The sequence below is a fragment of the Lepisosteus oculatus genome, chromosome 11 (assembly GCF_040954835.1).
Source record: "Lepisosteus oculatus isolate fLepOcu1 chromosome 11, fLepOcu1.hap2, whole genome shotgun sequence".
In the NCBI taxonomy this organism is placed as follows: Eukaryota; Metazoa; Chordata; class Actinopteri; order Semionotiformes; family Lepisosteidae; genus Lepisosteus; species Lepisosteus oculatus.
In genome coordinates this window covers 9,253,830-9,279,262 of record NC_090706.1, presented here as the reverse complement: position 1 = coordinate 9,279,262, position 25,433 = coordinate 9,253,830, and the positions used below count along the sequence as shown (strand labels likewise).

The window sequence follows — 25,433 nt, the reverse complement described above, 5'->3', positions numbered from 1 at the left end:
CTCATGTATACAGTTGAACCTCAATAAACTAATAATAGGATTTATTTTTTATTTCACATTTTTCAGATCTTGAAAACTTTGGAGGTTGCCCTTTGTCTAACTACAGTAGTAACTTAAAATCTATGACTTCTATGAGAAATTGAAGTAAGAAGCTTAGCTATTTGATAGAAAGCCATGTGTATTGACCTCCAGGAACTGGATTAGGAGCATTTCTAATCTATATATAGATCTTGCAAATTATCATAGGTTGTCTTATAGGAAATAACTCAACCACAGAGCAGTTGCTTTGGAGGAACAAAGCTTGAAGGCACTGCAGTTCTTATGGAACTAAGCAGAAGAACAATATTTTCTTCTACAGAACAAGGTAAATTTGAGTGTATAATATTCATAATATTAGTGCCATCAGTGAACACCACAAGGAAAACATATAGATTGACAGTTCAGGTGGGTAGCTGCGTCAGCATGCGTAGGCTGCAAAGGAACAAGTAATAGGTTTATTCCATGCTGAAAAAAAGAAGAAAGAGAACACAACGTTTCGGCCGTGGAGCCTTCTTCAGGTGTGAGAGAGCCTCTCTCACACCTGAAGAAGGCTCCACGGCCGAAACGTTGTGTTCTCTTTCTTCTTTTTTTCAGCATGGAATAAACCTATTACTTGTTCCCATATAGATTGACAGTATTCATATCAGCCAATCAATTAAATCACTGCAGGGAGTGCTAAGAACCACTCACTATTACTAGTTGATAGGCAAATTGTATAGTATAAAAATGAAACCAGAGTCAAGCAAAACCATTTTTAATTTATTTGATTTTGCAGTTACAGATGATCTTGGATTACTTTTGTCTTATTTTTTGCTTTTTAAACCATTTCAGAAATCACAAAAGCAACAATACTTTGTTCTCCCCTAATCTACAGCTATTGCCATTTGCTAGGAAACAAAAGCAAAATGATAGTATGTTATTTGCTTTAGTCAGCCCATGGTGGCACTTAAGTCAAACCACAGATTTGTATCTCCTTTATCTCATCGGTACTAATGACCCACATGGTCTGAAAAGATACTGCCGGTCAGCTTTACAGGACAAAACCGCTGAATTTGTCATTGTCTGTTTTGAGACAGTATAAAATGGCAAACTGTTTGTTTCCTAACAGTTAGGAGGCTCTTAGTTTCCTAATAGGAGTCTGATTGATTAATTTACTGGCCTTGAAATTTTAAAGTGAGATGCCAATTGGGTGATCAATGAAGCTGACCCACTGGAACAGTGCCAAAAGGACTAACACTCAATTGTTTTATATTGGCAGAGTCTTTCACTCTTGTCTAGATCAATAAGTCTAGCTGTCTCTTTTGATCAGACACACTATAACAGAATGAAATAAATTCCATCTTGTTTGTTAGATAAGATGTTTATTATAGAAAATCAGCCATTATCTGGTAAGAATGTGAAATTTCCATTTATATTGCAATTAGTCTTCTTGGTGCAGGCTGAGATATATGAGCACGAGTTCAAGTCTAGATCATGCCACTAGCCGGCTGGGATTGAGATAATAGCCTGGGATTAGTCGGCCAGGGCTCTCTCAGTTCTTGGTGGCGCAGCGCCCCCTGTGACCAGTGCTGTGCTTGCATTCTTTCCTGAATGTGGTCACTGGGATAATAGCCGCAAGCCAAAATACTCTAAGTATTCCAAATAGAGTGTGTACTACAAAATATTTGGCTATTCTATTATTCTAAATATTTTATTAAAAAAAAATTACAGTCTTAACTCTGCATTTCATCTACATCTACTATTTGCAATAATTAGTGTAGTGATAGGAATGTCAAAGTCAATGCTTTGAATGTGGAGGAATTGACTGCCTGGGGAAGATATTTAAAAAAAAATCTTCAATTTAACTGTAAACGGTTAAATAGCCTATTTTTATGGAAGACTGGGGGCGCTTACCTGCTCTGATGCACTGGTTTTCATGAAAAGTAAATCTTATCAAGTTTACTGCCAAGTTCAAGGAATTTTAATGACAGATGGACATAGACCTGAAATTGAGAACATTTGCTTTTTCTCTTTTGACCTTCAGCAAACGACCATTAGTGTTAGTGGCTTTAGGCATTTTAGCTTACCAGTGACACTCCACCTTGATTTTAAATCTCATGTATGCAGGGTAGACATTCTTAGTTTGTAAAAGAAGACATTTTCGCAGGGATAACCTATATGAGATCATCATTCTGTTTATTCAGTTTTACATACAATCTTACTTACAGAAGAGTGTATTTGTATTGTCAATCTGTAGAAAGAGTATTAATGCTTGGTTATAAGCCCATTGGAGACAGAGAGCTCATGTCCAGTTTGTGAAAAACGCGCCCACCTACATGACTCCGAATCAAACTGCAGTGCGTCTCTGTCACAGTTTCTCTCTCCCCAGCCTCTAGGTGCTAGAAAAGAATGGAAGGGAGGCTAGCCATGGCTCTTCCAGCTGCTTCTCTTAAATCCAAAATCTGGAGACCATCCCTGAGTTGCGAGATGGGGGCGAGGGGGGTGCACTGCTGGGCATTGTTGCTGCTGAAGGTGGGTAGCGCAGTCCCTGCCAGCCTGCTCCCTCCTCCCCAGTCGGTCCTTCAGGGGCGCTCGAGGTCCTTGTACTTCTTGCGCAGCACGGAGACCTGATCCTTGAAGAGAACGGGGTCCAGGCGGAACTGCGAGTGCGTGAGGGGCATATAGCCGAACCAGCGGGCAAAGGCGTTGATGCAGTCCTGCCGTTGGGAAAAATGATCAGGGTTCGCCCAGTGTGTGCTCTTCATTCCCTGAGGGAAGAGCGAAGACAACCATTAGCATGGCATCATGGGAGTCAGCAAACCTCTTAAGGAAGGGGCCAGGAAGGATTTTCTTGACTAATGCCTTTTTCACCCTGCTGATAAAATTAAAGTAGTTCCTAACCTTTGTTGTTCCCTCATGACTGATCTTCTTTTGATGTGATTGTTCTCATTAAATAAATTCCGGTATGGACAAACAGTACAGGAATTCCACGTAATATTTGATTAGGCACAACAACATCCAGGAATTGAATGCTTTGTGAATGTTTGGAATATTTGGTGAGAAACATTTGGGTTAACCCACTTGGCTTGAAGCCCCTTCAGAGAGGAGTGAACCCAGGGGCAGCTGCAAGGTGGAGATGGAGTAGAGGAGGGATGCTTGAGACGAACGCAAAGGGAGGTGTTTATGTTCGATATGTACAGTATAACTAACTTCAAAGTGAGGGTGATTAGGAACAGCTGTGTGTTATTGACTTTTGATTGTTAACCCTCCCAAACTTCTGTTAATAACTTGTATTTTGTGTGTCGGTCAAAGACGTCAGCCCTGTCAAATCAAGAAGCTGTGCTCAAAGGACCAGGACATTTAATCATTTGTCTGGAAAATTTGGGATGTAGGTTTATTTGAGCATTAGTGTTACTTGGGAAGATTCTTGGATATTTATATGTTACTGGCTTTTGGCAAAGAAAATGCTTTTATGGAAAAACATTCCACAACAATTCCACATGAATTTTTTTATGCAATAAAATATTATGAAGAACTTCATTGGAAATGAAGTAAAGGTGCTGCTCAGTTTTTTTAATTCATCAGTGGATTGTAAAAGTATATGGCAATACAAGTTTAATTTGTTAGCAATTGAGCTGATGTGAACATCAAAGGTAGACTGGTAAACAATACTGTAGATTTATATATAGCATATTCGTACACTGCCATGTGTAGTTAATCTTACAGCTATATGTATAAACTACTACAGATGCTCTTATTTAAAATATTTTCAGAAGTTTTTTTATATTATTTTTGTATTTATTGCCTATTAAACTCTACTATAACTTATCAGTAACATGCTTTTGATTTTAAATACTGTTCCCAGTTTGCAGCTAAATGACTCAGTACATTTATATCAATACATATGGTGCCCCCTCTCCAAAGAAATGAAGTGGTGAATAACTTTCAGAAAAAAAGTGCTACTTTTTGTTTACAACTGTGCCCATTACCTAATGCCAGGGGTCTCTGCCTCGTTGCATTGAGCTGGCTTTCATTTCAATCAAGCTTTCGGTTATTGATCAAAAGGAAAACTGGCTTAATTAATTAAAATATTAAATCAATCTCCATATGAATCTACAATCCAAAATGCTTCTGCACACCTTCAAAAGGTTGAATAGTTTGGCTCCTGACTATGTCAGTGAGCTATTACCCATACCCTTCACCTACAGTACATGTTATTTGTGCTCTTCAGATTTTGCTTAGATCCAGTTATGTGGTCTGTTGCCCAAAGAGTGTAGAATGAGCTCCCAACCCATATCTGATCTTGCAGTTAACTAAAAACTCACTTTTATCTTTTAATTCTGCCTAATTTACTATTTTGTGTAATATACAATAATACAATTATCTGTAGCCAGTTATCAAAGACACCCTCAAAACCTGTAAGACTTGAGATGCCGGAGGACCAGAACTGGATACCACTGCTCTAGACTATAAAAGATAGTGACTGATGTTTTCTCTTGTAGAGTAATGAAGAAACCCAATGTAAATTCTATATTCAAATTCAGGAACAGCTCTTATCCCGTTTTTTATCGCAGGAAGAGGACTTAAAAAGTCTGTGACTGCATAAGATTCTGTTCCATTCCAGGAGTCGGATACAGATGGATCAATCTGGATGAGAACTGGAACCCTCAGCCCACATTAGCCGGGAGGTCAGAGCTCATCGTTGCTCTTCTGCCCCGCCCCCTTTGACTGAAGATCATGCAGTTGTAACTCACCTGTTGGCCCTGCACCTCCTTGTACTGCTTCCTCTGTGTGACCTTGATTGGTGGGAGCCTGGTGACAGCTGACACCAGGAAGTTCATCAGGATGTCCTCGCAGTTGGCTGTCTGGTCAACGAGGTTGCGCAGAGTGGCAGGGAGGTAGTGTGTGAAGAGGTGGTGATAGTACCTATGTACAGAGAGACCATTGTCAGAAGTGTGGGATCATTACAGCGGTGAGATCATGATCTGGCTCTACGGCTGCAGTGTATATAGGACACCTCATGTACTACAAGAGCTGAAGGGCTTTTGTCTTTGCTCTTCATCTCTGATTTAATTGGAGATAGTTTGCAATAACCAAGCTTTGAGTGGTTTATAGGGTTAGATTACCTGTGGTAGAAGGCTGCCCCAGTCAGCACAATCGAGTACTCATTGGTCCATTTGGAGGTGTAGCCCCAGAGCTGCTTGCTACTGTCCCAGAAGTGACTGCGAGGAGGATATCCCACGATCCGATCTGGGAAGCTGCGCCACACCAGGAAGGCAAAGTTTACCTGCAGAGAAAAGGATGTGAGGTTTTGTTTTTTTTCATTCCTTGTTTGTTTTATTTCTTCATTACTTATGAAGTGAAGATCATAATCTCAGTATAACACCAGGTAGAAACTGGGCCTTTAATATTTGTTATAATGGAAAGAGTATATAGATATGGATTTATAGACAATCTTCTGAGTTAGTCAGCCTGGGGAAAATCTATTCCCTGTTTCATAAAAAAATGGAACAGCTGGTCCTGCAAACAACCCTGATTATGTGGGCTTGAGAAGTATTTTTACAAGCTTTTTCCCGAGCGGAGCACACAGACTGAATACTGAATAATATTCTTTTTGCATTTTATTTTGTAGTCTGATTTAATCATCTTCATGATGTCTCACAAGTTAATATGCCAGCAGCCATATCAACCTGCAACTCACAACTGGCAACCTACTGAAGATAAACTGGTGTGAGCCTGGCCAGTACTTGGATGGGAAATGGGAGACCTTCTGGGAAAAACTAAGGAAGCTGCTGGAAGATGTATTAGAGGGGCCAATAGGGGGCGCTCACCCTGCTGTCTGTGTGGGTCCTAAAGCCCCAGTATAGTGATGTATACGGATGAGATGTAAAACCAAGGTCCTGACTCTCTGTGGTCAATAAGAATCCCAGGGCGTTTCTCGAAAAGAGTAGGGGTGTTACCCCATTGTCCTGGCCAAATTTCCCATTGGTCTTTACCAATAATATCCTAATAATCCCCATGTATGAATTGGCTTAATCTCTCTGTTCTCCACCCCACTGATAGCTGGTGTGGTGAGCATACAGTTGCACTATGGATGCTGTCGAATCATTCAGGTGGTGCTACACATTGGTGGTGGTGGAGGGGAGACCCCATTACCTGTAAAGCACTTTGAGTGGAGTGTCCAGAAAAATGCTATATAAGAGTAAAGAATTATTATTTATAAGAGTATGGCCTTCCATAATTTGGGGCAAGGATGTAAATCATCCGTGAGCTAGGACAAATAATGAGTAACTCCTGCCTCCTACTGTAGTTTACCGTTATACAAACATAATTTGACATCAAGTGACAGACAAGTACCAACTAGTACTAATTACAGTACAAACTGTATTTGTATGCTAATAAAGTAATCAAGCATTTATCTAATTCATTAATTGCAAAATTACATAAAAGAAAACTGGTTCTGGGATTTAAATTTAGATCAGACAACAGCTAGTTGATATTGTATGATGCAACCCAGGCTTTTCAATACCGTAAGGCAGGGGTCTCACTGCCTTCTTAAATTCTCAGCTTCAGATATTTTTTTGTTGAACAGAAATACATCTTATGTACAATTGTCCTTGTAGATGATCACTTAAAACATACAATTCTTTCCAGATTACCGCTTTTAATCATTTGTGGATGGGGATGCATTTGTGGACAATTGCAGAATTAATCGAGTCTGTGAAGTACCTCGATAGAATAAAAACCAGAAGACACTGCAACTCTCCAGGGAATGAATGTGAGACCACTGCTCTGGAGGTATTTACTAGAATCTGAATGATACAGCATCTGCACACTCAAAAGCAAATTCAAAGCCCATAGGACTCACCTCACTTGTCAGCAGAACAGCATCTTCATCGAGACTCAAAACGGCATCTGTCTCAATGGCACTATGGGGCAGGAAGTGACTACTAACCTGTGGGAGGTCACAAAAAAGAATCCAGGAAATGGTTTGGCTTGAAAGCGTTTTTGAAAAGTAGAGCAAGGATTTTCCCAGGCACTAACATTCACTCTTGTTACTTTTGCTCCTGTGTTTCAAGTTCAGGTTTATTGTCATTATACTCATACACAGGTACTGTATACGGTACAACAAAATGCTATTTAACTAGCTCTAGCTAGCTCTCAGACGGTAAGTATTACAAAGAAACAACAATACAATTGTATAAGAAAGACAGAGACAACAGGCAATGAGCAAAACAACAACAGGAAACAGGTAATGTGCAAAACAAAATCAGTTGTGCAAAATCATACATCAACAGAATGAAATAAAGGACAGAAAATGATGGGGAGTGAACTTCTTGACATGTGATGTAGAGGTAGATTTCAGTGTGTGTTTGAGGTTCAGTCAAGACCCAGGAAAGGGTGGCATTATCTTTGTGTGCACACATTCGGTAATGTTATGACTTACTTTCTTTTTCCCATCCACGATGGTCAGAGGCACTGGTGTTTGGGGCCACTTGCTCCTGGGCGGTGGAGGCTTCTCACAGTTCCACAGAATAATGATCTGAAAGGAAAGGGGTGACTTGGCTGCTCAGCAAGGAAATTATCAGCCCTCATCAGCGGTAAGTGCTGAAACTGTGTTTTCTCTCTCTAGAATATTATCATGTATCAAAGTGCCTCGGTTGAGTTCCTAGCTGTCTCACTTTCCTTTCTCCCTTGCCATCAAAACAAATCAGGTGACCTTGATGAACCTCAATACGCTTGATATAGATTGCTCCAACCATATTATTTCACTAGTACATTGCTCTGTTGCCCCTAAATGTAAATAAATTAGCACCCTTCACAATACAAAGGAGTAATTTCCCCTCAAAAGACACTTTCATTAACACAAAATTCTATGCTTGCAAAGCTTAATAATATTGTAGGTGTACCTGCAGATATACTGTATTTCCCCACATTCATCTTCCACTGTGAAGCAATTGCTAGACAAATCACCCTTTGACCTTGTTTTGACATCAACAGAGAAAGTTTAAGCAATTAAACACATTAGTTGATGAATGCAGAGTTAATTAATTAATTAATCATTCACTGATTAATGGACTTCTAACAATGTATTCGATTCCGCAGCCAATGGGCCTGTGAATAAGCCTTTCAATGCTGTATAGTACCTGTGAACAGTACTTTGACTTGGACACCACTTGGAGGAGCTTCATGATTGGCTGTGACTGTGAGACCAAAGGTGAGACAGCGTGGATAACAGCAGTGAATTCCTGCCCGGGACTGAGACCTGAGAGAGACAGATTAGGAGGCAGAGGGAAAGGGGGGTAAGTGGAGACCAAAAGACGGACAGAGTATGCGCAAGGTGAACAGGGCAGTGGAATAATGGTGCATCTGGCTTTCTCAAAACTGTAGTCATCCATCACACAGAGAGCTCTTCACATCCTAATGTGCACTATTACAGTGCTGTAATGTTGGCTGCCTTTGATGAAGTAAGTTGAGAGGGAAAGATGAATGAGATTTATATATAAAAGCCATTTCTTTAAGGTGAGATGGTTAAATAAGTGCCCTTCACTACTAAACAAGTAGTGTGTGCCATTCCCATCGATCCAGAATTGATGCAACACATAGGCCTGTTACATAAGTAACACATACGCCTGTGCCAGAGCAAAATTTCTGCCATCTGGATAAATGGGTAATGCTGACAAATATGTATACGTGAGTAAGAGCTACTTTAGTTAAGAAAGTGTATCCTTCCTCAGTCCTCTTGTTCAATTCGATGAACACCTCTGTACTTGACGTTTACTGACTTACAGTTGCTTTTACTGTACTTCTTCTTTCATTACAGGAAAGTTCCTAACGATACAATCCAACCTACCGATCGCAAATGAAAGAACTGAAGGATCCAAAAATGAATTTGAATACATGGCTAATGAAGAAAAGCTGAATCGTCTTGAATGTTAATCCCCCCCATATCTTTTTAGACCTTTTGAACTGCTTTCAGCGGGTACCCTTGCCGTTACTTGTAAAATTATTAAGCTATTACGAGAACAGTAATTGTTTTAGGACACAAAAAGGGAATTGGGAAGCTTGAACTAGCTTCATGAAGATGGATTGAGGGCTCAGCTGTAAGAAAAACCAGAACGCAGGACTGTCCCAAGGACGCCCCAGGACCTCCTTGCCATCTCTCCCGCAGTCTCACCCTGGCTCGGGTAGTAGAAAGGGAAGTGTCCCAGATGGGTTGAATACTCCGGTAGGACCAGCAGACCTCCAGGCAGGGCGTTCCACATCAGCTTGTTGCGAGAGATGTGTGAGAACACGCGGTCCTTTATGATCTAGGAAGACAGAAACAGCCATGCCGAACAGTGGTCAGGATGGGACTTTTTCTGTTCACCTACAGAAAGTACAACAACACACTCCAGCCTTCACAGGAGGCAGAGATTTCACTGAGCCACTAACCACCCTGCAAGTTCACTCTCTTATTCATCTAATTGTACCAGTAATATGATATGCAGTCCAGTGTATCTCTAAACCAAAAGAAGTAAGTGAGAGATCATAGGATGATGGGTCTGTTGGGTTTTATGCAGAATCTGGGGCTGCCTGCTCATGTTGCAAAATCAAATGCACTTCATCTTATCAAGATAGAAACGTTAAGTTGAAGGCATTTAAAGACAAACTGTCATCACAGCCTACTCCTGTCACGGACGTCTGAAGGGACGAACCGTGGAATGGCAGGAGAGCGGAAAAAAAAGACCTTATGCGTAGTGGTGAGACAGGGGTTAGCCCAGGCTCAGCTGTTCAGGAAATGCCGTATAGAAACCTATACATCAACAGATGTGAGCCTGTTTCTCTAGAGCTGAACTGGGGAGAATTGGGGAGTATCTTTTCAAAAGCCTACACTGCTAAAGTAATGTGTTAACCTGGCAAAAACCATTCTGAGCAGAAACAGCACCTGAGTATTTCTTAGAAGGCACAGCGTGATAAAAGATAAAGTATCAGGATCAAGCAGATTGTTGAAGATATTTGGAAGTTCTGCAGGGGGGTGGCATTCAAGGACACTGTCAACCCATAGCAAATACATACTGTACTGTAGCTGAAAGCCTAGAAAAAGTCAATTAGTGCCACTCCTGTAGAGTCACCAGTAAGCTCTAATGGGCTGAATGACTTGTTCTTGCCATAAAATATTCCTGCAATATTCTTCTAATGTACCCTGTGGTATTAAATTAGACTAGCTTTTGTGCAGCAACATAAAAAAAGCAATACAGCAGATCAGAACAATATATTTTCAGAACAAAATAAATTTCTGTAATCTGGTTTATAGTACATGGATTGAACCTTATCTACTACATGTTTTATTTCAAGTGTGTATAGTACATTGCATTGTGTTTGACAAAATATTTAATATATTATTACAACAATATATTATATACTGTATTATTATTATATTATATTAATATACTATTATAACAAAGCTTTTTACGTCTAATTTTGTAATTATGTAATGTTAAGGTAATATAAGTTTTTTCAAGAAATCTGTCTGACATACTAGTTTGTGGTCTTTTGAGGACTTCGATATTGAACCACTGCATTTTCTGAATTTAACTTGTGTTTCTGGGTAAAATCTATTACATGCAATATGAGCAACCTGAGGCTGGTAATGATTCATTTAGTTATTTAATCCCTTGGAGCGACTGAAATGACTTGACTGTAAAACCAAGTCAATATCTTAAAAGGCAAAGACCAAGACAACTCAGCAAACTTCTTTGAGATCAAACGCAACAGGATCCAGGAAATTTAAGAAAAAATAATTTTAGAGCTACTGAAAACCAAACACAGAAGCTATTTCTTTATACAGAGGATTGTGGGATTGTGGAAGCAGTTCCAAGTCTTGTGGCAGAAGCCTACTGTTTGGGATCCTTTAGAATTCTTAGAAAACTAAACTACTAAGAACCAAACAAGGAAATGGGCAGAATGGCCCGATGTTGTTTGGAGCCTTTTTTTACATTCCTGTCTGTCAACCAAGACAGTCAAGCCTGCATGCTTGAATTATGTATGAGTCATTAGAAATATCACAGCTACCGATTAGCTCTAGTAATTATAAGCATTCATTGTTTAAGAGTTCTGTCTACAATTAAATGAAATCCTTAAAATGCTATGTCCCTGGAGGACTGGAGATGGTATGCCTTAATGGAAGGAAAATTAATTGAAATGATCGATTCAAATTTTCATATTCAATGTTTATTTAAATTTGAATTATTGCCTTCATGTCAAGTTCAATACAAACAGCCTTACACAGTATGTTTTCTGTTCTTCTTCATTTACTGTTTACTGAAAATGCAGGAATTCCTACAATGGTTGCCACACGACCGACATGACAGTCTGAGCTGTTATGTTTCATTATTATATAATATATATTAATATATTATATATTATATAACAGAAACTAACTTGAGTAGTCAGACAATTGAATTTGACTCAGTCTTCAGATCACTAAAAATTATCACTACCTCTATATCTCTTGTTCCAAGGTAAGGGTTCCCAATTTTGGTCCTAGAGATCCACACACCTACTCATTTCTGATCTGCTTTAACCCCAAACTGAATAATTGAGGTCTTCATACAGTTAATAATATGTATGAAGTAACTCAAATAACTCCACAATAATTTCCAACCTTCAAGTAAAAAAAAACTGCAAGGGTACTAATCAAGTAGTTTGTTGTTTCAGTGGAGGATTCATTTAAATAAAGAGCTCAGCTGCAAGGAACACCAGCAGATGTGTGAGTTCACAGGACCAGTAATTTGACACAATCCTGAGGCACCCCATTCTGAGGCAAACAGTTTCTCAACAGCGTAGTAAAGAGTTGCATTTCTATAGATAACCAGCAGGTGGAGCAGTGGTATTAAAGTTGCCCTGCCCCAGACTGAGGCCAAACCCTGCTAGGATCCGTCTGGACTACAGTAAAGGCAACAGCATTATCATCAAACACCTGGAATATTATACAGATATTTTTTTCTATCTTGACATGTTTTTAAGAAATATGTTGTCATGGATGTCAAACGGTGTGTTTCTTTCATTTGAAAAGTGCTCTAATAAAGTACTTGCCTAATGAAAAGAAATGTGTATCTTGCATAGATGTTCTTGCAAGAATTGACAATAATATTTTATTAGTCTTTTTAGTATAAATCTTTCAAATGAGCTGTTTAAACCCCATTTCCTGATTATGATCCTTCAAAAATCATGAACCATTTGGTTAATCATATTTTTTAATTTTAATGCATCAAATGACTTTTAAAACATGTACTGTATTCCAGACTCCAATGGATTAATCATTAACAATCTGGCTGGGTAGTTTGTTTTAAACACTTTATGTATAGAAATTACTCAATTTTTGGTTAATACAAAATAAACATACATTTTATTTCTACCTGTGCCTGCAGGAATTGTGCTGGAGGGCTTAACTTTATCTTTTAATTTGTACTTTTTTTAACACTTTCCAAAAAACTAAAAATACAGAATTACTGCTCTGATCATGTAACAAATACAGAGACAAGTCAGCATCTCTGTTTTAGCCATCCACTATGGAGGTTGTAATGCATGTAACCTGCATTAGAGAAAACTCTTAACACTGTTGACACCAGAAATATATTTTTTGGAAAGGGCTTTCAGCTTTATGCCACCCTTTACTGACTAACTCAATGAGCATAATTTACAAGTCCACTGGATTAGCACTGGTAAAATATTTATTGCTTCTGTATTTTGGACTAAGAATTTGCTGAAGTTAAAAATAAATTAAAATAAACATCCGAGCAAAAAAATGTATCGACTAAGACTAATAAATCCTATTAATCTCTCAGCCTCTCAAAAGTCATTTCCACCTGGAATATATGTTCCCTAAACATCTTAAATTACTTTGAAAGGTATATACAGTACAGGCCTGGATCAGGGCTTGAATTCAAGGTAACCACTTGGGCATCATGTCTGAAACATCAGATTTCTTATACTGTATGTGTTACTCGGTACATACATTGGAAAGAAATATCCAAACGTTTATTTTTTTCTTCAAAATTTATTTTTTTTCAAGTTGTAGCACATGTACAGTGGGTACCCATTTTTTTCCAGGCTCTGTCCATTATATTTACTTCTTTGGATAAAAAGCTATGACTCATAAAACAAAGAGAAAAATTCTGCCTAAGTTTTCATAAAGCCAGGTTCTGACAAGGTAATGAAAGGAGACTGGAAGGTAATCTACAGTACAAGCCTAGGGAGGTGAACAGTGTAGTGAACAGTGGCACTCCAATGTAGGAAGTTCAGGCCAAAGCTTTGCTTTCAGTGCAATTTGGACAAGAGCCTTTTTGTGGAAAATCACTATTACTAACCCAAGCTTCAAGGATAATAAGCTCTCGCCTGCCTGAACACCCTCCACTATAATCTACTTATTTGACTCACAGCGCAAGTTTGCATGTCTTGCTACAGGATTTGAATGACAAATTCCTGCCTGCTAGCTTCATGGCTCTAATGGACTTATCTGTGCCAGCATGAAAACAAAAATGAACTTTTCTTTGCAAGCAAACTAGGTTCTGACTGGGTCTGATCTTGTCTACAGATGTCTGACTAAAATATCAGCAATCACTATTATAACTTCTGTGTACAGACACTAAATGCAATTTTAAGTGCACTCAACTCTTCCCTACTAAAGGATCTGTTGTAACAACCATGTCTTGCTGTCAGCCTTTATAATTATAGGAATAGCTTATGCAGCACTATGTAGTTATTTCTGTTTTTGCCAAAGTTACTTTTCGTGGCTCTTATGATAAAGAAACCAGACACATTGAAAATCGGAACACAAAACACAGGGGATTTATCCATTTCTACTAAGGCTCTGTCTATGTAGTTGTGTGATGATCAGCCTTCTGCATGTGTGTATGTGTAAGACCCTGCCTGATCCACAAAATCATACTTCAAGATAAAGCTGGCTGTAGATTCATTCTGTATCAAATGTTTTGATTTAAATGTTGCAGGATTACTCATAATGTTCTCCCTGGCTGCCTCTTCTTTCTGTGTTGAATGTTTGAGGCACTAACCCAAAAGGTTTAGAAAGTGCTAAAACCATGCTTCTCCAGAGCTTTAATCGCCAATGGGGAGACAATCTACTGGGGACAAGAAATAGTATTATTCAGAAGTATGAAGTCCATTGCTAAGGATTTAGACTGAAGCTAGTGCACCACTGTTATTCTCCTCTTCTTCCCAATCAGTGTTGGATTTACTTTTAATTGTTACATAAAAAAACAATTAAGAACAAGTAGTAAGCAGTATCTTTCTCCCGTTGTTGTTCACAGACTATAAACTATCTTCGATATGTGCTTTGTTATGTGGAAATTACTTTGAACATTTTCTTCCTTGAAAATGAATCTTATGTTAACAGCATTCCCATTTAATGCTCAACTATCATACTATTGTACTACTGCACACTTCATTATAGTCCTCTAATGTGTTATTTTATAACACAGAGTACAGATTTCATGTAAAACATAGGATAATCACGTGACTGTCTCAGTCTCTGAAGAAAAACAATTCTAGTAAAACTGTCCTAACCAGCAGTGTTTGGCCACAAATTATTACCCATTCAATTGTTAGGCACCTTAAAAAATAGCTGAAATTAACACTGTTATGATCATGGCTTTTGATACTGCTGATGTGCTTTTAGATCCTGGGATCCTTATGAAAGTTAATTTTCAGCACAGTAAGAGCACCTGACTTAGTAAGCAGAATAAAAGTGGAAGTCTACTTTATATTCCTCTCATATTACAAAAGTTTTATTTTAATGGAATGGACTCCGTCTCAGTTCAGTGTTCGTGAAATAGTCTAAATGATGACAGATGTGATTTTTTGACTACAAGTCACTGCCCATAAGCACAGAGAGGCATATTCTAGAGAAGGCTACGGGGTTATAACAGCACAAACAAGATGAAAATGTTATCTTGTGGTCTGTCATCGCATTTTCATTTCATTTGACGCTGAGCTCCTTGATATTCTTACAGGAATTTTAAGGTCAGAGCTGATGCTTAAAGCATACTCTCTAAACAGAGCAATGCAAAAACAGCTCCAGGTCAGAAAAGGACTATAGTGTTTTAATGAACTGCTGCTGTTACCATAATTTATTTATTAAGATATTCTGGATTTAACTTATTATTTATAGCATGTAAAGTCCTTCTTTTATACAATGCCCTAAAAACACGTCAGTGATTACAGCAACAATATAATGTGGCATAGATCATACTATACTTTCAGGAGCGTGCCAAGAGTGAACTTATTGACTATTAATAGTTTTTTTTAATAATACAATAGTAGTCCCATTACTTAGCAGCTTCATTTATAAATACAGGTGGAGATCTCACATTTTAGTGTGATCCTTGCCCTGAGTTCACCAATCTCATCCTCATAATTTGAGACTTTAAGTAACAGATAAGCCTCTGAGTGTTTAGTCATTAATTGGCTCCGGGAGGGACACAAACATGGCTTCATACAGTATGTGAAATTGTGAAATTTCACAGACAGGAACTTCCAGCAGGTGATGATAGAAAACCTGTGATCTTTCTCCATAGCTCTGTGTGCATTAAGCTCAGTTGTTCAATGAGCTGCATTTTGAAATTATCAAAACCAGACCACTGAAACCCCGTCAAATCCGTGTTGCTAGTATCAAAGTAGTGTGGTTTGATCAGAATGGAAAACATGGCCAAAATGTTGCAAAGCTTTATACTGTATCTAACATTACATTCCCTTCTTGGCAACACTGAGCGGTTGTACATGTACTTAAAGGGTTCTTGACCCCAGAACAACACTTAGTTTTTACAGTTCATGATGGTGCAATTAATATACTGGAAATAGAGGAAATTAGAGGTGTCAATGTCCTGAGAAAAAATGGCAAGTTTCACAAGAAATGGCTTCTATTTAAATAAAAAAAAACAGTTTGGCCTGCACCCTACATACAGAGATTAAGTTTGTTTAGATGTCAGAAATATTAATTGGGTGATCCATTTCTCCAGTTAAGGGTAATTGTAACCTTTCTCTGAAAAAAAGACCTTTAATGAATTAAGACAATCGACAAAGTGCCAAACTCTTTCCATGGCTGAACCAACAAACATTGTTGTGAAGTGGAATGTCTTCATTTACACTGTCCATCTCCTGAAACAAAGCTTGAACCTGCCTTTGTATCAAAACAGATCAAGCAAGAAGAATATTAACTATCTTCACCACTGTAGTCATACCATTATTAAGCTCAGAATTAGAGGTTCTGGCACAAAGATTTTCTTGATGAATAATACAATGAATATTTACTGTCAAGTGGCCAATTTGATTTTCAATGATCCTTACAAATCCCTACTGTTCTTCCGACTATAGCTGGGGCACTGTCAGTTGTCAGTGAAAAGTCAATTCCTTTACTCAAAATGATTAACAAACGCCTTTGTTATACAGTATCTTGCCCTGTGGTTGTGCCATGGGGTTTAGACAGCACATCTCTTCTCAGATTCTGTCTGAGTCACAGTATCTCGCAAGAACTGCCGATCAGAACTGCTATACAGTACTGTAGGTCATTTAGATCCACACTCATCAAGTACAGCACTGAAACCATTGCATCTTTTACCGCCAATGTCTGTTTTTTGTTATACGATTTGACACAGGTGAATATTCTATTCCATAAGTTGCTTGCATCTTTATTGAGCAAGCCCTTGAACTAAACTTCCAAACAACTGGGAAAAGCCTCCCATGTGTAAATTTCCACATTTTGCTGCACATTTTTTTTAACTTCCCTCAGTTGCTTGATTTTTACACACAGAATTTAAAGATACAGCTTTGCTTTCCATACCTCAGTATGGACCTTTTGATTGACCCAGCCCCGATCCTTGAAGCACTTCTCATATGTTGTCTGAGAATGTTTTCAAAAGGGCTAGAAAGAATGAACATATAACCTGTTTTCTTTGAAGCCACCATTTTACTCGAAATGTTTGATTCTCCACTTAAGCATAAAAATATTGAACAGTTATGCATCTCAAGCTTACATGAGACTCAAGATAAAACTAATATAGTAACGAACCAAATGAATAGTTGCTGCTGTCTACTGTAGGTCAAAAGGCTTGCATTGGGAAGCATAAATGACATATTGACAAGGAAGTCAAATAAGGTTTTTAACATTTTTTCAACATATTCTGTTGATAGAATGTGTAATGTATGCCATTCTACCCCTCCTCAAATTTGGTCACACATGTTCCAGCCTTCAGAGTAACACAGCACTAGTTTCTACAGTAGGCAGCAATGAATTCTGCCAAGTCAAAATATTCTTGTTTTCATTGTAAGATGCTATACAGTACAGTACTGTATATAATCTTCCATTTTCTAACGACTTTATTCATGGCAGCAGGGTCATGGGGGAGCCTACCCTGGCAAGCAATGGGCATAAGGCAGGATACACCTTGAACTGGTCACCAGTCCATCACAGGGCACACACACTCACACTAAGGCCAGTTTTTCCAGAAGCCAATTATTAACTTACCAGTAGGTTTTTGGAATGTGGGAGGAAAATGGAGCTGAAATCCCATATGAACACAGGGTGATCGCAGAAATTATAGAAATGAACCGGGGTCCTAGTGCCACCCTGCCACTCCACCATATTATATACAGTAAAATGTGCTAACTATCGTGTATCTATCAACAGAAATATGAAGATTGATTTAATTCACTGTGATCAATGAATCTGATTCCTGTTCCTTGGCTCTACTCCAATATCAATCCCCTGTTTCACTGAAGCTGTTCTGCTTAAAGAGTTCTTGACCCACGAACAACACTTAGTTTTATAGTACATGTGCAGATTGCTACAGACAACTATCCCTATAACTCCAGTGGGGCCAGAGAATGCTTTGTCTCATTTCGCTCCAAGCACATAAAGCTATATGCCAGTTTACAACAGGAGAGGCAGCGGGGCTGATATATCGGAAATCTCTTTTGGAAAACAAAGTAGTTCGATCCAGTTTATTTGTAACTGACCACAAAGGTTATGCCATTTAAAAATGTGAATCAGGATGTGATGTGCTACAGAGAAAACAAAAGTCTTTTGCAAAAAGTCAAAGGAGCATAGCTAAACTTGAATTTCCTTCGTAGTTACCCTCAAAGTAATGGCGAAATTAAAGATTTTCTACAATAACTGCAAGATCTGTTACTTTTTAATTGGGTTTGGACTGTGTTATTAGTTAAGAGTTAAATTAAGTAACCAAGAGCTCACTTTGGAACAAAAAAGAGAAAATACTATGACTTTCCAGAATGGTACTTTAGGGACCCTGCCCCACAGCTTGTTTGAGAATCTGATGGATTCAGATGAACTTGCACATGACAGATTTTTGACAGGGGCCAAGCCTAGGAGTGTTTCATTTGCCAGACTCTATACCAGTTAAATCTAGTCTGTCTCCTTGTGCCACCCCGACCCAGCCTCGCAAAGATGCCCCTTCTGCCTGACAGGCGGCTGCTGGAGTTTAACTGGCACGTCAACACGGCTGGCAGATGGGCTGCCTCTCTCCAAAATGCTGTTTTTCATTCCGAAAAAGCTCCTTGCCCAGTCCCACTCTGCTTCTCTCTCTCCCAGTGGAAGTGCTGGAATGCCGGTGTCTTAGACTGGCCCGCAGAATGCAGGGCGCCATCTGTACCAGCCTCATTCTAACACCCACCTCCAGCGTGGTCAGCACGATCTTGTCAACAGAGGAGAAGTAGGCTTCCCACAGCATCTGTGTGCGCTGTCGGAATGCCAGGATCTTGTCGTTACTGATGGAGCGGACAGTGGAGGGGACCTGGAAGAGAGAAGATACAAAGATCCATGGATTCTGTGTGCCTGTAGAAGGCCAAAAAGTGTTACATTTAATCAGGCAGGAGAGTTTTTCATTTCCTTTCACCTTCAAATTAAATGGGATTCTAGCCCTGTTCAGGCATATTCTTGCAAGCCAGTTGCTTTCACACCCTAATTAGCAGGTGGAGTGCTGTGCTCTCAGTGATGGTGACAGACTTATTGACCAGCGTGAGAATGCAGAAGCATTCATATGTTTTCATGTTCAGTCAATCAGTCTATCCTGGGAGCTATAAAACTGCACTGTTCCTAACTTGGAACACAAAAATGGTGATTGAAAGAGAGTAACTGAGAGATAAAAGCAGGTTTCTGTTTTAATTTACTCCCTGCACTTTTGAGTGACTTTGCTTTAATAAAATATTTTCTTTCATAAAACCTTTTTTCACAACATGACTGGCCTTGGTTGTGGTATCTGTTCCACATGATGCATATTAAAAATGATCAAGCCTATATGATAAATGGTTAAATAAACAGAATATCTGATATTGTTAAGAAAGGCAGGATTATTTTTCTTCCTGTATCTGTCCCCTGAGATGCCTAGATGAAAAAACAAAAAACTCTTAAAAGGAAAAGCCCAGACTTACTAAGCATTTGAAACTTTTCACATTTGCTTTCTCATTGCTTTGGTGTTTTTGACTTTGTCTGTGTTGAGGAGGTTATGTGTTTACCAAATATTAATTGCGACTTCAAAGTGTCATGACGGCAAACTTTAAGCATCAAAATGTGAAAACTGCGCGGGGGTCTGAATACTTTTGCAAGACACTGCGTAGGGACCAGGTAAGTCTATCGAGAATCATGCAGAGAGCTCTCTAAAGCTGGGAAAAGATGTCTGGACTTAATTTTACCTTGCAAATCCTTAATAACAGTTACATAGACTGACAGCAGGGATTTGAAACACAGATGGCAGCTTTCTGGGGCGTCGCAAGAGTTTTGCTTTCAAACGACACTACAGAGATTCCTCCCTGGAGATACCATGCTCTCAGTGGAGCGACTCAGCTGTGACTGCTGGGAGCCATTGTGCAGCTATGATGCAGTTTGCTCGGGTTATATGCAGCATCTAAAATACAAGGACATTCACCATCCTACCACTCGAATGTGGGAAGCTACTACACCTTTACTGCTGAAAAGAAGTTACACTGTACTTGTTTGCTCAATAATATTTGTAAGAGTTACATATACAGTACACACACATATGCACCATATACTTATTGACTGTCAATATTATACTGTTTTTTTATTTACTTTATAATAATACTTTACTATAATGTACTATACTTTTTCTATATGTAAGAATGAATAATGTAGGGATGTGTTCTACAAAACATTGAACTTATCGTGCCAAACCAACAAAAAAGCAGTAAGCATAAGGCAGACAAAGACATCAATTCTGGCCTAAGGCAGATACATTAGTCTTGATACCAGTCAAGTAGTTTGCCAATCTTAGTTCTTAGGCATTCCAAAAAACAGAGGACGTTGCCTAGAAATACAGCATATACAACGATCTCATCCTTGGTATCAGCTTCAATAACATGGCTAGGCATGTTCCAGACTCCCACAGACCTTTATATTAAGAAGTGTTCCTGTTTTTGATTTTTGATGTTAAGTTTTCACTTGTGTTCCATGTTATTTGTTTTTCTGTAATGTTTGAAGGATGTTCGCAAACTTCCTCAAAGGTTTGAAAGCCTGGCATATCTGGGGACTGAGCTGGAAACTTCCTGGTAACAAAACTTTCTCCATCACCACTGGATCCTCCATCCTTTTAACCTAATCTGCTGGTTGAGGATGAGAAGGCTCCATGCATTTAATGCTTCTATGGTGTTGTCCACACAGTGGCTCCTGGGGTACCTGCAGCAAAAGTCTCTCGTCGCCTTCAATGACAGCTTGGCTCCACTGGATGACATCAGAGAAAGGCAGCTCCCAGCCATTACTGAGCAGCACAGGGATACAGGCGGCCTGAGGGGAATACACACACAAGCATACAAGCGTCAGACATCTGCAGGCTGTTACCACAATCTCTCAGCCTCTTGGGTTTAACCTAAGGAGGCTTTTCACCTCCATCTAAAAATTGCATCAATTAAAAACAATACAGTCACCAACAATGAGTTGAAAAGCAGAAAGCACAAACTTTGATCAAACTGGGTAAAACCCTGCTTGCATCTTACTGCTTCAAATACTAGTTTGATTTTTTACTAAAAAAAACAGCAGCAAAACACTCAAAACATTTTAGCAAAAACAAGCTGGTTTTAAATCTTATTTCTGGACTAACTGAAAAGAAAAAGGATGAGTGAGCCCTAATGGTAATTATTAGCATTACAGAGAGCGGAACTCATTGTTAGCCAATTTCTTTAAGAAAGATGCATTCATTGAGTTTGTGGTCTAAGGGGATACTGTTTCTAATTGAGTCTGATTCTGGGATATTTTTGCAATTTGGTAGTAAAAATTATTTCTGCTCACCACAACCCGTGCATGGCACGCTTCAACCATTGAAATACTGTATTATAAGATACATTTTTCCAACAGGAAAGGATGAGTGAAATGATAATATGAATTATCTCATTTAAATTAGGATTAATGTTAGCTGACCAGGTTACAGAGCTTGAGATCACAAAATGGGGTATAAAAAAACACAACAATACAAAAATACAGTTCCAGTACTCATTTGTTTTGTTTATAATGCCCCTCGGTATATGTCAAGGTTAAGGGAACACTTTGTAATACTTTGTTTTACAAAGTATAACCTTGATGCCATGTAATGACCATTAAGGATGTACTGTAACCGGGCACCTGGTGAGAGCTGATAGTTGACAGGTCAGTTCTGTACACTAACAGGTATCCAGATGGCTCCATCCTGAATTGGCCTGGCACAATTATTGAAGCTTATGTGATTCAGGTGCAATGCTTCTTGATGGGAGCCTAGTTTTGGACAGATACTGAAATTGTACTTTATATAGATATTTAATAGAGTGTGCTGTACATGTAAATCACCACTAGATGCAAGTTATTTGCCTGCTTAGTGAAAGGTAGAAAAGTGTGTGGTAGAAAAGTGCAGTTGCTCATGCTGAGAAATTAAAAATATCATTACTAACTCAGTAGACTACAAAACCTTAAGTCTCTGTAAACCATTAAATGCTTACAGATTTAAAAATTAGATTAAGAGGTTGTTTTTGCAGGGCAGAAAACACGGGACAAGAAAATAGGACAGGTTATAAAAAAGACAGATGTCCTTTTGACCTAATGTACTTGCTCAGAGTCTTTATCTGATTGTTACAAAAGTTTCCTCCAAATAACCCTCCATGTGGTTTGCTGGCTTGTTTGTGCAGTGCCTTGCAAAACATTCAGAGTTTTGCATATCTTTCACATTATTTTGTTGCTTTAAAGATTGCAGCCTTAAAATTGAAAATGGAGTGTAGCTTTGGCCTCGTGCTTCTGATCATTTCCTGCTGAAAGGTGAATTTTCACACTAGTTTTAAGTCTTTAGCAGACTGATACAGGTTTTCCTTATAGTATTTCCATATACTTTGCTCCAGCTATTCTTCCTTCTATCCTTTTATTTCAATATCTATGGTATCAATTACTTAATAAGTCTAACAGAACAACAATGGGCTATTTTAAGCCTTTCATACTAATTTTGATCTCCACAGAAGCTTCCTTTTTACAGTCACTCTATGCTCTGATATCCAAACACACATTCTTGCTAGAGCAGGTTATTTGAATGGCAAATTTCTATGCAAACAGAAACACCAAGAGAGACCCATAAAGAAATCACATGACAGAGTGGGATATATCAAATCAGAGATCTAAATCTAAAGTTCCCTTTATTTCACATTTTCATCCCAAATGAATTCTTTACGACTTAATTTTACAGTTTTTGGAATAATAATCTGTTTAATTAAAGCATTTTAAATTCTTCTAAGAAGGTAAATTTAATCTATCAGTAAAATCTTTCAAATGTCTTGACATCCCTCACTTATTCTAAGCTGAAATCAAATGTAAAAAAGGATAATTAAGACATTGATCAATTCACAGAAGTACCGGCAAGTCTACTTTGGAGAAAGAAGCAGGGGACAGGGTCGATGTAGGACTGAAATTTGGGATACTATGCTTTACAGTATACAAACCGAGAGGTAGATACCAATTACTTTGCAATAACTGACTTTGCTGTAACTGCCAATAACTGCCATTCAGATTCTGCTCATGGCTTCTCCAAACAAGATGGCATCACAAGAACTCATGCTTGTGTCCAGTGTTCCCACCTCCTCCTTCCCAGCACCCACGTATCCGCTTCTACCCCTTAATTCCCAGTGGCAACAGAAATAAATCCATGCTTTGAAACGAGGGGTGGAAATGAAATTTCCTCTTGGCTCGTGCTCACATGAAATGCTGCTGTAAAGTGTCCAGCCAGCTCGGATTAAAACCAGAATAAAAGGTTTGAAATGCAGCAACTTTCTTCTCTGTCAGTCAGAACCCAAGGCTGTGTTGTGTTTCCTTTTGTTTTTCTTTTCTGGTGGGGGTGGGAATTTGGCTGGGAGGGCAAGTTTCCAGAGACTGATAACTGCCAGTTCTTTTATGGGTTTGGCCAGTAGAAACAGTCAGATTTGCAACTGAGAACTCGATTAGAGCAGAGAGAGAGAAAGGAGGAGATACTGAAAGAGACTGCTTACAGCCAAACCACAAAAGATCTGCACTATCAGCACAATTCAGAGCAACTTAAAGCAGAACACTTATTTAAGTCTCAGGAAGTAAATCTCGTCAAACAGTCAGCAAGCCCAAAAAACACTCCCTTACACAAACAGCTGAAGAAATTCTGCGCTTGTTGTGTTTTAGGCTGAAGTGCTCCAACAGCCAGTGTTGTTTGTCCAGGCTGTCTGTTCGCTTTTATTTTTCAGCTTCTGCCCTTAAGGTATTTATAAATCCAGGTGGAATTTCTGGGATCTCTCTCGCTTTAAGAGTTATAAACTGTTTAAGTGGGATATCCAAACTGGCTCAGAGCTTTTTTAAGCCATTAACTGAGGGCTTAGAAACGGGAAGGTGATTAAGACTGTGGATGTCAAACTTAATAAAAACAAAAAAAGCCACTGTACAATGTACCACAATGCGGGATATTTGATTTTTTTTTTACCTGATTAAACTCAACTATAAAACTGTGGGTTCACATTTTCTGTTTGAAACAATTCAGATATCAATGTAACAACTCTTTTGAAGAATGCCATATAATGTAGCTTGCCTCAGGTGCTTTTCAGCTTGAATCTATAATAAAATAACTTTGTCTTCACTTTATCCAAGCAAGGAAAACAAACTCCATACTACCTCTCATACACTGTACCTCAAAGCCAAAGTTTTAGACATATATAGTACTAACAGGTGTTTGTACACTACCTTAATAAAGAATGGCAGGCTTAGAAATTGATACAATGGTCCTGTCATTCCTTAAATATCAACAGCACATAATGTTATGATGAGCTGAAGTGAGAAAAACAAACTTACGTAACATACTGAAGATGTGTGAATACAGTCATACTATATGCTGATTTGATGCTGACAAACAGGAATATGTTGAATGTGTGATTTGGCCAAAAGACGTCAACAAAATGATATCTGCTGATGGATTTCAATGTCTTGCATGCATTTTCAGAATGTCATACCTCCATGGTTTCAGTGAGACACTAAGGCTTTAAACCAGGTGGGAACTCATCAGCCAATTCTTGATCTACATGCGGGCAATATTGTATCAATGGGCTCCAGACCATTTTGCCTTGGAGAAGTGAGCCAAACCCATGTTGCTTGAGTTGTTTCATACAGTACGTGAATACTGTCTTATGAACGGCTGCACTGGCCTCACCTCACACACATCATCACACACCAGTGCAAAAAGACTTGAAAGATACACTAGTAAGATTTATGAAGCACATTCCAGGATTAGAATTAGGCTTTCTCCTGGCATTTGAAGCACAGTCCCTTCACATTCTGCTTCTTTTAGCACATTAAATTAGCATTTCTGAAGCCATGTCTCTTTGGTGGCCCTAGGCTGTGGCCATTAATGGTTAGCTGTGGTTGCTCTGGAATTTTCCTAGTTTTCCTTGATCAGGAGGGAGAGGCTGACAGCAGCCTGTTTAGGTTGTCAGGCTGCCTGGGCAAGAGAGTCCTTGCAGACCAGCCTCACACACGGCATTGCTCTGCAGTCAGTTAGTGATGTGGTCCAGGAGCAGACACTCACTCTGCTTGGGCCATAGACTTCAACCTGCACTTGGAGCTGAGCCACACAGGAACCCCTTTGTTCAGATGCTGAACCTTTGAAAGGCCTTGGAAAAATGTTAAAGGTCCAGTTGAGCCACTAATTACATAAATTGAGTTAACTGAGAGTTTGGCTTGGATAAAAAAAACTCCAGGCACCAGGCAGCCTCTGTGAACTTGGCATCCCTGCTCAACGGAGGCATGAATAATTTAACTACTTTGGTAGATGCAGAAATCTGTGGTGTTGAAGGATAGTTCTGGACCCAAAGGCAGCTCAAGTGCCTCAGCCCACCTCAGAACATTCTGAGAGACAAAGTTGGGG

At 39.0% G+C, this 25,433-nt stretch overlaps 1 protein-coding gene across 1 annotated transcript in view; it reads right to left on the bottom strand.

The window, feature by feature from the left end:
* Window positions 1–2,188: 2,188 nt before the first annotated feature.
* ext1c (exostoses (multiple) 1c) overlaps window positions 2,189–25,433 on the bottom strand; it is a 100,377-nt gene continuing 77,132 nt past the window's right edge. The window contains exons 3-11 of the mRNA XM_006631435.3: window positions 20,726–20,833; window positions 18,708–18,827; window positions 9,197–9,329; window positions 8,166–8,284; window positions 7,466–7,561; window positions 6,887–6,973; window positions 5,145–5,305; window positions 4,773–4,944; window positions 2,189–2,786 (exon numbers count right to left, since the gene is read on the bottom strand). Coding sequence (XP_006631498.2) covers window positions 2,601–2,786; window positions 4,773–4,944; window positions 5,145–5,305; window positions 6,887–6,973; window positions 7,466–7,561; window positions 8,166–8,284; window positions 9,197–9,329; window positions 18,708–18,827; window positions 20,726–20,833 — 1,182 coding nt within the window. The 3' untranslated portion in view covers window positions 2,189–2,600. The remainder of the gene's footprint in view (window positions 2,787–4,772; window positions 4,945–5,144; window positions 5,306–6,886; window positions 6,974–7,465; window positions 7,562–8,165; window positions 8,285–9,196; window positions 9,330–18,707; window positions 18,828–20,725; window positions 20,834–25,433) is intronic.